General features: G+C 44.6%; 1 protein-coding gene across 7 annotated transcripts in view; it reads right to left on the reverse strand.

Moving 5' to 3' along the window:
* Positions 1-3,009: 3,009 nt before the first annotated feature.
* The window catches only part of ss (aryl hydrocarbon receptor spineless), a 31,631-nt gene continuing 21,031 nt past the window's right edge, over positions 3,010-13,609 (reverse strand). For 4 of the 7 annotated variants that reach the window (XM_070995595.1, XM_065865737.2, XM_065865738.2 and 1 more), the window contains exons 5-9: positions 9,232-9,321; positions 7,612-8,116; positions 6,579-7,411; positions 4,913-5,659; positions 3,010-4,631 (exon numbers count right to left, since the gene is read on the reverse strand). In XM_070995595.1, coding sequence (XP_070851696.1) covers positions 4,104-4,631; positions 4,913-5,659; positions 6,579-7,411; positions 7,612-8,116; positions 9,232-9,321 — 2,703 coding nt within the window. In that variant the 3' untranslated portion in view covers positions 3,010-4,103. Of the gene's footprint in view, positions 5,660-6,578; positions 7,412-7,611; positions 8,117-9,231; positions 9,322-13,609 lie in introns of all 7 variants that reach the window. The other 3 variants (XM_065865740.2, XM_065865739.2, XM_065865741.2) reach the window with 3 other exon arrangements.

Genomic DNA, 13,609 nt, shown 5'->3' on the forward strand with positions numbered 1-13,609 from the left:
CCAAAAAAATAATTCCTCCACATTGACACTCATTTTAATAACAACCAAAGTTTCGTAACAATGAGGTTGGCCAAACATTCTGACTAATGTCGACATGATGAGGTGATAATGCAGTGTAGAACTGCCGAAATTAATTTGTACCTCGTTGTGGGAGTTCTGGCTCCCGTGATCGACATTCTATGACTTTTAATTCTTACATATCACGAACTTGGAATTCGTTTCTGTTCTGCCCTGATCTGCTCGTTTGTGCTTTGGCAATTAGCCGCGATGTCAAAGGGGATCATCAGGGGCTCCAGTCATGGCAAAAAGAACAGTGAGAAGGTGTGGGACCCACAGCAGAATTCACACAACAAAAGTACGTATGTACATAGGTGTGTCATCATCATCATCTCTGGCTGTGATTCCGTTGAAGGTCGAATGGGGCTACGGCCACAGATACATTTGTATCTGCCATTTATGCTCAGTGAATCTTTCTCGCTCTCTCATTTGCTTAAAATCCCCCTGCTTGCCGCCCACTCGTGGAGACTACACATGTTTAATTGCCAAATTGGTGCAATTCCACATAATTCATGCCGATAGTTGGAGTCGCCGCCACTCAGGCAGTTCTCCGCTGGCGGAGTTGTTAATTTGGCAAGGTCCCCGGCGTGTTGGTTCCAGTGAAGAGCTTTACGGCTTAGCAAATAAAGGCAACACCGCGTCTCCCGGGGGGAGATTCACACGTTTATTAAGAGGTTTTTCTTCTTCTCGGCTTAAGTCGTGCTGCGCATTGAAATCGAAAGTGGAGCGGATAAGCTGGCATAATTGATAACGAGCAAGTCATATGGAAATTATTGCGTATACGCATGGGGCACCAAAGAGTGCTAAGAGGAAAGGTAAACCTCTTTGCCACCGCTGACTAAACAAGTAGCTTGAATGATAGTCCCATCCGGTGGTCGCTGGCAATTTCAGCTGCTAGTTGCTACAAATTTGTCAAACCAACAATGCAGCAAGGTCAAGTCAATCCGCTCAGTCCGCTGAGCGATGATGATCACGTTCGCGTCCGGCGTGCGGTCAGCTCTGCCATATCATTGACCTTAAGTGACGAACATGAAGAGCAATGAATAAGCCAAGATTATCACCTTTGGCAGCATTTTATTGCACTTACACAGGCAGGCCGCCAAAAACGGATTTGAAGTTCAATTGCAGGCATCTCTGGTGCTCCAGCTTCCTCGGCTCTCGACTCTCGACTCTCCAATTCGATCTTCATCTCCATTTCGATCTGCCACGGACCTACCAAGACGCCCATGGCACATTGTACAACACGACTATTAAAGGTCAAGCTCCAAAGCCAGCAGTGCAAACGGCAACACAAAGATGGGACCAAAATAAGAAAAGACAAAACAAAAATGTAAAAAAAACGTTAAGTAAATCAAAGTAAACAAACGGCGCACTTTGTTAATTGTTGAATTTATTTCTATTTCAGTTCGAGTTTCTCTTTCTGCTGTTGGCTGCAATCTATTAGAGAATGATCTCAAAGATGCGTCAATCGAAAGACTCAAGACACGAACTGGCCGCAAAACAATAAAATGACCATAACGACCGGAGTTAACAAGCAATATATTTGAATAGTCATAAGCCAGGGAATGCTATTGGGAGGCCACTTTGACACTCTGGCCACCACTTCAAAATTTCCCAAACGGAGCATAATCATCGACAATTTGTTGGCCAACTGCCATTCACTTGCTGCCTCGACTTCTGTCAGGGGTTGTTCTGAAATGCCAAAAAGGTAGCATATACCTCTATTGTTTTCCCATTGAGGCAAGCTGTTGATAGGTGACCTTCGCCTGGCAATGGAGGAGGAGCAGCTCCTAGCCCCAGGTTGCCCCGAGGGGCATTCGGCGAACCCAAGTCAAGTGCTCCAGCAGCCTCTTCAACAATGAAGCCATCAGGTCGACCAATATCTTCAATGTGAATTTGGTTCAACGGTTCAGTTGTATCGCACATAGGAACTGTTGTGAGTGATTAATTGGTTTCGCTCTCGAGGCCCAAAATACAAACACTGGATATGTGGATATGTTTGGTCTTGGGATAATGCGAATGAGTATGGCTGCAGAATAATTCATTTAATATCGAGCGTAAACAACGAAGCCCACAGCGGATTGCTTACTATTCAAGTCGAGTTTGGGGCGCTCCCGCTTCGAAGAATGATTATGCCTTTGTACTCCAACTCCGTGTTAGTCTTCAGATCTGCGCCCCAGCATCTGATGAATGCTTTCCATTATCTATATGGCTATAGCCAGGAAAATATGATTGTTAGGTGTCAATCAAAACTTTTGTGTGTCGCGTGTGTGTGCCACGCTGTCGTCGCAAATTAAAGGCAGTAAAGCCTCCAATTAAGTCTGGAGATGGTAATGGCTTGCGGTTGAATTGCAATTGCTTCATGGAAAATGGTGATTTACTATTGTTGCACCTTGGAAAACCAAGTGATTACAGATTGGGATGACGCCAGTCGCCTGTTTACAACACGATTTATGTTGTAGGAGGTCCTATAACACCTTACTTCATACCAATTATGTTTGTTTGAATAGCTTTTTCCAAGTGAAAATACAAAATGTTCGTCAGATAAGGGTTTTTTAACAGATAGAGATGGTAAAGGTACGATACATATAAACTGTCTTGACTCAAGAAACCTACTTATCATTATCTCTTACTCTAACTTTTTCATGTTTTTATTTTAGCAACCATCTCTTTTGCATTTATAGGACAATTGTCAGCAATAATAGTTTGTCTATTAAACCTGAAATATTTTATTATATTTTTGAATCATCATTTTTAACTGGATTTCAAGGTATATTTTTGGGGATACTCTTTATAAACCTTATTTGTGGCATACTCTTAGGCAAAAATATGGATGAGGTTGGATATGGAATGCTTATAACAAACCTCAATCAAGTATTTCCTCAAGACTCCAAACAAGCCTTTCCGCTTAAAAATAAATGAAAACCTTTTAATTAAAAGACATTTAAGAACTTCGATTATTTTCTAGATTTATTTCGCTCTGATTGTTTTGGATAGGCGCACCTTACATGCACTCGGGTTTCTTTTATAAATTTATAATTGAAATTGTATTAAATGTTTCGTCAATTAGCTGACAGATTATCTACATTTTAAATTTATTGTTTCTTTTTTTTCGGATACATAATCAATCGTTTAATTTAAGCGGTAATTTTGATAGCTTAGTTTTTGCTGGTTACCAATAGTCGGTTATCATCATACAAGTAGTACAGACTACCTACAGTATTGCCTGCCGAATTGCAAAGTATGTATACCACCGAAGTGTACATTTATGGTATTTGTTTAATTTATAAGTAAAGGTTTTTATGCGGGCGACTAGAAATTTCAAGAAAACTTTAAATATACAGTACAATATATGTGTATACGGATATATCCGCTTACGGATTAATTTAATTACTTGCTAAACGATAGGAATCATGAAAATTACTTTATCTTGCATTAATCGTTACGTCTAAGGTTCAATTAAATATGGATACAAGCATCTGTTATTCACTTAAATGCTACTTAAGCACTCTTAAACGCAACTATTTAGGCATTTTTATCCTCACTCTGTTCGCGAGTGTAACTGAAATGTAACTAAAGTTTGGCGCAACAAACCGAAGCCAATTGGATGGATCGTATTATGCTAAAACGATAAGTATAAGTTAGAGAAATCTTTGGTTGTAACTACAACTGAAATTGAATGATCGAAGCTTAGGATCGAACCGGGATTTGCTCCTAACTTTGTGCTGGTTAAGGTTTCAGTACCCATTCCCAATTCACTGGAAGTCTGGATACGGATATTACGGCTGTTGTGGATTTGTTAATGGGCAAACCTAGTGTCACATACAATATACAATGTATCTATAAATTATCACAGTAAAATAAATAGAAATCTTCTCTGCTGGGGCTGCTGTTTTTTTTTCTGGGAATCAACCAAGGAGTGGATGGAGTGGACGAATGGCGTGCGCTGCTGGCTATATCCATTCGTAGCTGGTTCAGATTATATGGAAGATACGATAGTCATAGTCCACATTTTGGCAAAACTGTGTGTCCTCCCCTCTGGACACTCACTGGTTCAGCAGCGTGTTGGTCACCTCGGAGAAGGAGAGCAGCGGACTGCCATCGGCGTACGCCCCCCCGGCGGTGGGCGGGGCATAGGCCAGGGCCGTGTGCGCCGTAATATTCGCCGGATAGAGCAGCTGATGATGCGGATGCGGATGTGGATGATGCTGCGTGTGGTGATGTTGCTGCTGGTATATTGCATGTTGCTGCTGTTGCAGCGTCTGCTGCTGCTGCAGTTGCTGCAGGGACTGTTGCTGCTTGGCTGACTTCCGACCACCGACCACCTCCTCGGCGCAGATCACCAGAGGAGCGGACACAATGGCCAGCTGCTGGTAGGGTATATCCGATGCAGCAGTCGCTGATCCGTTGAGCAGACTGCTAACCGCTGGCAAGGCCGTCGGCGAGCGTGATAATGCAGCTGGCGGCGGGGGAGGTGGTGATCCTGATCCAACTCCCACCAGCTGTTGGTGCAGCGGATAGCCAGCCAGCGACTGCTGTTGCTGCTGTTGCTGCTGATGGGTGGTGAGGATGATCTAGGAAGGATCGTTATGGTTAGTAGTCAGGCGACTGGAGTGGGTTTCTATTGGTATCAGAAGGTAAGTGGTTTGGTGGGTGAGTACAGAGTACAGAGAGTGCGGGTGCTTCATTACTGGTGCAATCTATCCGAAATATTCTAGCGGTGGCCGTGGTGCAGGTGATGCGACTGGGCCGGAACATGGCCACCGCCGCCAGCCGACGGATGGTGCGAGTGCGGATGCGGATGGTGGTACGTGAAGTACTGCGAGTACTGCGTGTAGGAGGCGGGCGTCCATACCTCGCTGCCATGCTGATGCGCCGTCTCGTGGTGATGATGATGATGGTGGTGATGATGCGAGTGCGGATGCGGGTGGGCGTGATGATGTTGCTGCTGCTGCTGTTGTTGCTGCTGTTGCTGTTGCTGCTGTTGGTGACAACTGGGTGGGTGCACCGCCTGCTGATCTGTGCCCGTGCTGGTGAGGGAGCTGCTGGGAGCGCTAACATTGGATACAACTCCTCCTCGCTGGGATTGCTGTAACTGCTGTTGTTGCTGCTGCTGGGGCGAGGTGGTGTGCGAGGAGGCGGAGTACAAGCCGGAGTCATCGTGCTGCATCTGGTAGCTCTCCGGCGTACTGGCACTGGCCGACTTGCCCGGCAGCTCCTTTGTCCCATTCCACTTGGCCGCCGTTGCAGGTTCATGCTCGTTGTTGTTGTTGTTGGCGGAGGCATAGCCAAGACCATTGGTCAGTGGAGTGGTTCGCTGCGGGGAGCCAGGATTCCCAGGTCCACTTCGTCCACCCTGCAGACTATTTAGGGGAACCCCACTCGAGTGCGTGGTGCCCCACATTAGCACTGTCTGTCGCTCGTAGGGATCCTGGCCAGCTGCAGCAGCAGCCGCCGTTGTGACGGCCAGCTCCACTTTGGGCGTGACACTTTGGCCAACTCCGTTGGGCGTGGCACCGCCCACTGGCGAGGGTCCGTCCGACGAGCAGGATATCACCTCCATCACTTGGGGCGAAGACTTCGGCGTCTTGAGGGGTATTTGCTGTTGGAAAAAAGAGGAAATCTCATCAGTAATGGGTTGGATATAGCTTTCAATAATTTTGATATGCTAATATGTACAAAAATCGAACTATCACTGGCATCAGCTGATTATGCTATCAATGTAAATGCTTTTTAAAATACTCATTTTTAAAGATAATGGTTTCTTGTAGTTAGTCAGTTGGGGAAATCCCATTGATAGAATAATCGGTTGTTGCCAAATAGTAAGCGATTTCGACTTTCCTCAATTTTTGTAGGGGTTACATCACTTTTTTTCGAAAAATGGCAAAAATTAAAAATTTTCATGTTTGAAATGCCAATCGATTGGAAATTAAGCAACGAGCTCAACGAGGTATGACATTCCTCATTCTGACTTATATTTTTGTTATGGCAGCCAAAAAACTGAATTTTTATGGCGAAAAAAGGGTTAACATTTTTGTCAAAAATCAAATTTCAGATTTTTGTCAAAAATTCGACATTTTTTTCCGGTTTTTCCATCGTAGTTCAGCCAAATCAAGGCGTACAGCTAAAAGACCGACTGTTTTGAACAGCTTGCTAAATATGCTAACGATCCTCATCACTTTTTGGAAAATTTATTTTTTGACCAATTTTTTCATTTTTTGTAGGGGTTACATCACTTTTTTTCGAAAAATGGCAAAAATTAAAAATTTTTAGATTGAAATGTCAATCGATTGGAAATTAAACAACGAGCTCAACGAGGTATGCCATTCCTCATTCTGACTTATATTTTTGTTATGGCAGCCAAAAAACTGAATTTTTATGGCGAAAAAAGGGTTAAAATTTTTGACCAATTTCTTCAATTTTGGTAGGGGTTACATCACTTTTTTTCGAAAAATGGCAAAAATTAAAAATTTTCGATTTATACACCTTCTGATAGACTTGGATTATAAAAATTTGTAGACCTTACTCACCTGCGGCGTGGAGGTTGGACTTCCGTAGCCGCTGCTGTAGCCACTGTAGTACTTCCCGGTCTCCTGCCACTTCTCGTCCGCCTTGGAGGCGATGGCGTATCCGTCGTAGGAGAGGAATCCGTTCGCCACATAGGCCGAGGCAGGGGCTCCAGAGTGCGGGTAGTCCGTGTAGTAGCCGCCGACGGCGCCCTGCAGCCGGTACTGATGGAAGAGGTTCTCGCTGACCGGGTAGAAGGCGTTGGCCGGCATGGAGCTGCCCATGTAGAGATTGTCGGCTGCACTGGCATACGGCGAGGTCGTGTACATGGGATTCAGGTTGGAGTAGGCGGCGGCCACCGCAGCAGCCGGATCGGGCAAGTACTCCACGGCCACGGCCGGAGCAGGGGATCCCACCTGGCCACCCAGGGGCGAGGTTTGCTGCGTTTGCTGCTGATTCTGCTGCTGCTGCAGCTTGCGTTTGCTGCGGCAGGTGGACAGGAAGTCGCGCAACTGCGTCTTATAGCGGCGATTTGGACGCGTTGGCGTCACTGGAGGCGGCAGGGCGTGGGCCGTGGGAGAGGCACTCGGTGGCACCACCAGTTGATCGGCCTCGGAGAAGTAGGTGGACGCCAGGCCCGTGTCCAGGTAGCTGACCTTGAAATCCATCGTGCGCTTCCCGAGCAGATCGTGGCCCTCCTCGTCCATTAGTTGGCGATGCGTGCAGATCACAAAGTCCGGCTTGGAGTTCTTGTAGACCAGCCGCGAACTCGTCTGCAGCCACTGCCACTCGCCGTCCTTCTTTTGGTACCGATAGGCGATCATGCCGGAGGCTCCCGTCTTCAGAACTGCAGGAAATAGAAAGGGGAAGTTTGGTTGGAGTTCTGTGTTTAAGTTTTCTTCACCTTAATATATAATATAATAAAATAATATTTTATGGGACAAATCCGGAAAATAATTTAAGGGATATTTCTAATCTCTCCGGTTACAAAAATAAGTTTTCTTAAAGATCTTAAAAATGGTATATGAAATTTAGATTGAAACTTACGCTCTTGATGGGCGCTCGCCACATAGGCAAGGTCATCGTAGTGCACCAGATCGTAGCCTCCCATGTTGACCAGCTCGGCGTCCGCGTAGCCCAGGATGTGCTTGCCCCTTTGGTCCATCGACACCAGCGAGAAGTCCAGCTTGTGCTTGGACTTGAACATGTTCTCCTTGTGGGGGATCTCCAGCAGGCTGGGCGGTCCGAAGGGCGTGCAGTAGGCGAAGAGGGCCAGTGGTGGCTCCTCCGTTTTGCGGTTCTGGCCATGGAGGACCTTGATCCTTCCGCGGATGTCCAGGCGCAGGAAGCCGCTCGTGTTGTCCAGCAGGCAGCGAAAGCGGACGGTGAAGCTGCGCTCCAGGTAGAGTGCCTTATCCGGCGCCAAGGTCTCCGCCAGCTGCATGCTGGACATGTCGGCGGGCAGGAAGCTGTTCCACAGCAGCTGGCGCTGCAGCTCCTCGCGGTCCTCCGAGTGGACCAGTTCGTACACCGACTGGTGGACAATGTCCGACTGGGGAATGCACAAATATATATATTTTGATCAGGGTTCAGTCACCCGGGGTATTCCTTCTTATTGATTCTGCTGCTCTCACTCTCGCTCCATTTCTTGAGCTCTCTTTTGCCCGGGGTTTTCGGGGCGTATAAATCAAAATGCGCGCAAATTGAAAATGCGCCCCATGTTGGCCACAAATTGAGACATAAATTCTGCACGCGCCAGCAGGAGCAGGAAGGTTGGACGGGGGATTGGGATTCGAGGGACTCCCATTCTGCTGCCTGGTTTTGCAGAAACCCAAACGAAAAGCAAACAAACCCAACTGATTTTCGCCAACCTGAAGCCGAGCTACGCTTTTAATTGAGCTGCCAAACGGGGCGTGGCAAGTGCCGCTTTACACATTTACAACTAAATTTAAAAAAAAAGAAGTAAAGATAAAACAACTCGGGCGGATGCTAACTACAATTTCAATTTCCATTCGACAATAAAGTAGGCAAAAAACTACAATGAAGGTGTACCCCAAACATGCTGCCGAAGGAACCCGAATTCAAATCGGAGTGCCCGCATCGGAATCAATCTGGCCACGCCCCGCTACTGCAGCAGGGGATACGAAGGAGATTCCCAGCGATTGCGCAATCTGATTTTAATTTATGATCTGTCGGACCCGCGAATCGATTCAGGTCCGTACCCTTTAAGCGAGGCGAGGAGTTCGGACCACTTTACTGGGGTCTTGAGAATCTGAATTGCTGATTTGGGTCAGAGTATTCGAAAATCAGGTTATTTAACTCGTGAATATTTTGCGATACTTGTGAACCTGTAAAAATATGTCGTAATTCTGCTTTGATTTCAGGCTAAATTGTTTACTTTTCTTTGACTTTTCAGCATGCCAGATATGGGTACACCATTTTTTGTTTTATTTAGCACCCAAGTAAACCTGTACAAAGTTATTATACCCCTTCTCCGATTCTGAGCCAAAGTATTTCTTCTTTCTCGGACCGCTTCCGCAAGTCAGAGATTGACCCAAAAAACAGAAACACGGGGGATAATATTTACAAAAACCGGCGGCAATTAAAATCAATCAAAAAACGGAGCGAAAGAGAGCGTCTGAGGGGTTAGAAGTTGGTGGCACTTACCTGATGAAAACCCAAATAGCTCTCGATGCTGTGCGTGGCAAAGAAGACTTCGCCTTCGCATGTCAGTATCATTAGAAATCCATTTAGGGCCTGCAAAGAAATTCAAAGAGAAATGGTATACGACGGGTCAAAATTAAATCAAAACTATGAATTAAATGTTTGTTTCTCTTTTTCGTTTGGTTTTGATGGGCTTGGCCTACAGAGACAAGTGGATTGATCCCCAGTAGAATCAATGGCTAGATGAATGAATCTTTGAGATGGGATGGGTTGGCAAAGGTGTAATTACAGTAGCTGCCAGGGTTCGTCATATTTGGTGAATGAAACGTTATTGATCATGGCAGCCGGAGGTATTTCAATACACTGCGAGAAAATTATCAATGCTGCGGTTTATTTAACCACGTACCATACATCTCCAGGCTATATAGATCTTATTTTCTATAGATGTTGAGTGAGGTGAATAATATTAATATTAATTTAATAACAGTTCCTATAGATGCTAAATGATTCATGATCATAAATGTGTGAATATACTAAATCGTATACTATGTCATTATCGAGAACAATAAAACAGATAATAGCCACCAAAAAAATAGGCAGTTCCAGCGGCTTTATAGTTAAGTAATAATTTCAGATATACAACCATAACAGGAATAATAGTACAATGGATAGTAAGATTATTCTCAGCGTTCTTCCATTGACCCTTACGGGTTACGCCCCTTGAATTGAACTCTCTTTCGACCGCATCAGGAGCAACTGAAAAGACGGCCACGATGATGGCGGCGCTTAGTTGCGGCCAAAGCGTAATCAGCGCTAAAGCGGCTTATTTCATCCAAGCCACAGGTCGCTACATATAGGTATCCCCTATCCCCTATCTCCAATCCCGAGATCCCAGTCGGATCTGGAGTTCCACATCAAACACAACCAGGAAATGGCTTGCAATTAAATCAATGAGTTTCAACTGAACAAAAAGAGAGAGAGCGAGAAGGTAGATTTTGGTGTAATTGCAGGTTTCCATTCCAGTTGCCTCCCCGTAAAACCCCCGGAATCCCCAGATGAGCCATTGTCATTATCTATTCGGATATGCGCCGCCAAAGACTTGGAGCTGCTAACAAGAAAATAAAATGTGTGGCAAGGGGGTGAGTAGCAAAATCATGCAAAAGTTTTTAATACGTTCCATTGTTTTGTTTATTATTTGGCGCATTATTGTTTTTGATTGCATTTTAAAGTCGGGCTTTATGGACTGCTAATGGCATCGACGCATGCGATTCCCCGCCGATCTCAACTGGAACTAACGGTAAGCAACGTGTGAAGTGAAAATGGGAAGGAAACTGAAACTGAACTAAAAACAGAAAACTGAAAACTGAACCGGCCTCTTCGAAAGACAAATTTGCCAATGCTCCATTAGTGCCTCCGTGGCGGTGCGGCCGTAATTAATAAAACCGAACCGAAAACAACACCGCTGAGCATACACAACACACATACGTGTACGTAATTAATACGGGCGTATTTAAATATCAATTTGCAGCCACCACATCGAGCGGCATCGAAAGGAAGTCCCCCCATTTTGAGCCGGAGAAAAATGTGCGCGATTGCTGCTAATTACAGAGCAGCGGGCGCAGGATTGGCCAGAGAGGAGTCGAGATAGGATCCGATCTGGCCAGAGATCGGTTGAAACAGCGGGCAACTCCTTGCCAGAGTTTGCATTAGCCGACATAAATGCTAAGTGGCGTCATCATTTAAAACGCATCAACAGCCCGCAAGGATATGGTGCTGCCAGGGCATCTTCTGACTGGATTGTCATCAGGCCACGCGGACTGGTCGGGCATCAATAATCGTCATAAAGATCTCCACAACGGTAGCCAGTGAGCGAAAGATGGTGAGGATGGTGTGGATACCAAGCTAGTGGATACTCTAGTTTTGTGGATAGCATGGGGTGGAATTGCTGGGACTGTTATAGGAAATTAAATTCCTAACATCGTAGTCAAATGATTCTTGACTTTGTGGGTGTCACAGTGATTGTAGAATCATTTTAGATTGATTAAAAAATTTAGATATTTTTAAGGATCTACTAAATAATATTTTTGGATAGTATACTAGATAGGGCCTTGAGAAAATATATAATTTTGTTTTTAAAACACAAATCTATATAAGTAATTATATTTTCTAAATCGAAACTAAATCTTAAAAGATATTTCTGACTAAAGTTAGAGGGTATTAAATATTTGGTTTTTAAATTCTGTTTACTTGCTTTATCTTTCTTTTTTCCACAGTTTTTTTTGCTGTTCTCTTTTCATTTCTTGCGGCATTTTACCTTTTTATACGGCCAAGAAAGATTTCTCCCCACAGTCTAATTGTTTCTCTGCCCCATCCCCATCTCCATCTCCATCACCATCCCTTTCCCACCTGATGGCATATGGAGGCATCTCTGTCGCTCCCGCAGCTACAATTTAGACAAGCTCGTCTGCGGCGTCTTCTAATGCGATTTTAATAATACCCGCCCGTCTTTATAAAAAGTGGGGGATCCGGAGATAGAGAGGCTGTGCCTGGGTACGTGTGTATGGGTAAATCTTGCATTTCAGTTGTGAGATTTGATAAGTTGGCAGCGATTATTTTACCATTTCCTAGGCAGATGCAGGAAAGACTTTTCAGGGGCGATTTTGTCGAGGGGGAGGAGCCTTTCTAGTTTGGCCAATTTGCCCATGCTCGTCTAGATAATTGCTTAATAAAGCCCACCCCCAGCGGCAGACCCTCTCTGCCAGTTAATATATTATATCTTCAGCGGATCTGCGACCAAAAACTGTTGCATGGAAAGTTGAGTTCATATCATGTTGGCAAGCAAAGTGTTGAAAGTGTTTTACTTTCAGTGAAAACGGAAGACAATTAAATGGTATGGTAGACCAGTGTGTGTGTGTTAGCCCTCGACTAAGCTGCGTGACAAAATGCCATTTTCTAATGATAATATGTGACCCATAATAAACAGGAACGGCTACAGCAACAGCTGCAGCAAAAAGTAAAACTTCATGGGCAACAGGTAACAAATACCCGAGGTATTAAAACTAAATATGCACACCTCATGGCGGCCCCCCAATTGCCAAAAGGACCTCTCTCCGCGAGACAGACTAAAAATATGCACGGAAATGCACAATTGTGCAGTTTTGAGCTCGACAATTAGCTGCAGTCAGGAAAAGGGTGGTGTTGGTGCAGTCGAGTGCTTTTTTGGCCTGCATTCAAATTCGCCAACGGGCCACCCTGCGTATACGTAATGCAGGCGAGCACGAAACTGCAACTTGCATTGCCATTGCCCCACTTGTGCCACAAAGAGTATATACTGTATGCAGTATATGTGTTGCATACCGCAATCGGGCGGGTGGTTACTTTGGACTTTGACATTGAATTGTGTGTGTGGAGTGCAGCCGAAAAAAGCGGCATGTGCAAAAAAACAGAAGAAAAAAAGGCAGGTTGCAAGTGCATGTTGCACAATTGCGTGTGTCTGTCTGGGTTGGGGAAGGGGAGGGGGTATAGGTAGTAGTTCAGGGGGCACTGTCAGCTGTAGGAGCACCAGCACTTGCCCGGTGGCCGCTTGCTCCAATGCCCGGTGAGCTATGTGCGCATTAAATTAAACTGTCATGACTGTGACAAGTGCATATGTTGGCGCCTCGGACAGTGCAACAAACAAATACTGAGGCACACATGCACTTTTAATTCAGCAAAAACATGCAACTGCCCCAAGGCGCCGACTTAGGACTGCGGAGAGGGAGGGGAAATGCTGTGCGACAATTTAATTGGAGTATTTTGGCACATAAACTTGAAATGCATAATTTTTTATGTACAAGTGCTCTAGTTCAGTGCAGCTGTTTCGCTTCAACATGATAACTGCTAATTAATTGTAGCGAAATGGTTGTAAATCAAAAATTATTGGTTTACCAAGCATATTTGGACTTGAAAATGCGCCAATTCATTTAATGAATTGTGTTTAACTTTTTTCAATTGCTAGTAAACAAATTGTTTAAATGATGCCAGTAATAAACGTACATTTATAATAAAAATCGGAATAACTTTGGAAAAATAAATCTATTAATGGGTAAATAATAATAGTCTGATAGACATCAAATATTAATTAGAATTTTAAATATGAAATATAATTGATACACTTATTTTAAGAAAATTATTCTAGATATTCGTGTTGGAACTGTATCACTTCACCCCCTAAGATTGATCTGTTTTTCCGGTTAGAGCATAGGCAGTTTTCAATTAGGTTAATCAATTCGAGCACTTATTAATTGCAGTCAATTACAAATGGTGGAGTCGAAGCGAGGAAGTGGATTTCACCCCACACCCATTACCTGCCGATTGCGTGCCCAGTACTTATCAATGGAAA

Source organism: Drosophila suzukii, chromosome 3 (genome assembly GCF_043229965.1).
Source record: "Drosophila suzukii chromosome 3, CBGP_Dsuzu_IsoJpt1.0, whole genome shotgun sequence".
NCBI lineage: Eukaryota > Metazoa > Arthropoda > Insecta > Diptera > Drosophilidae > Drosophila > Drosophila suzukii.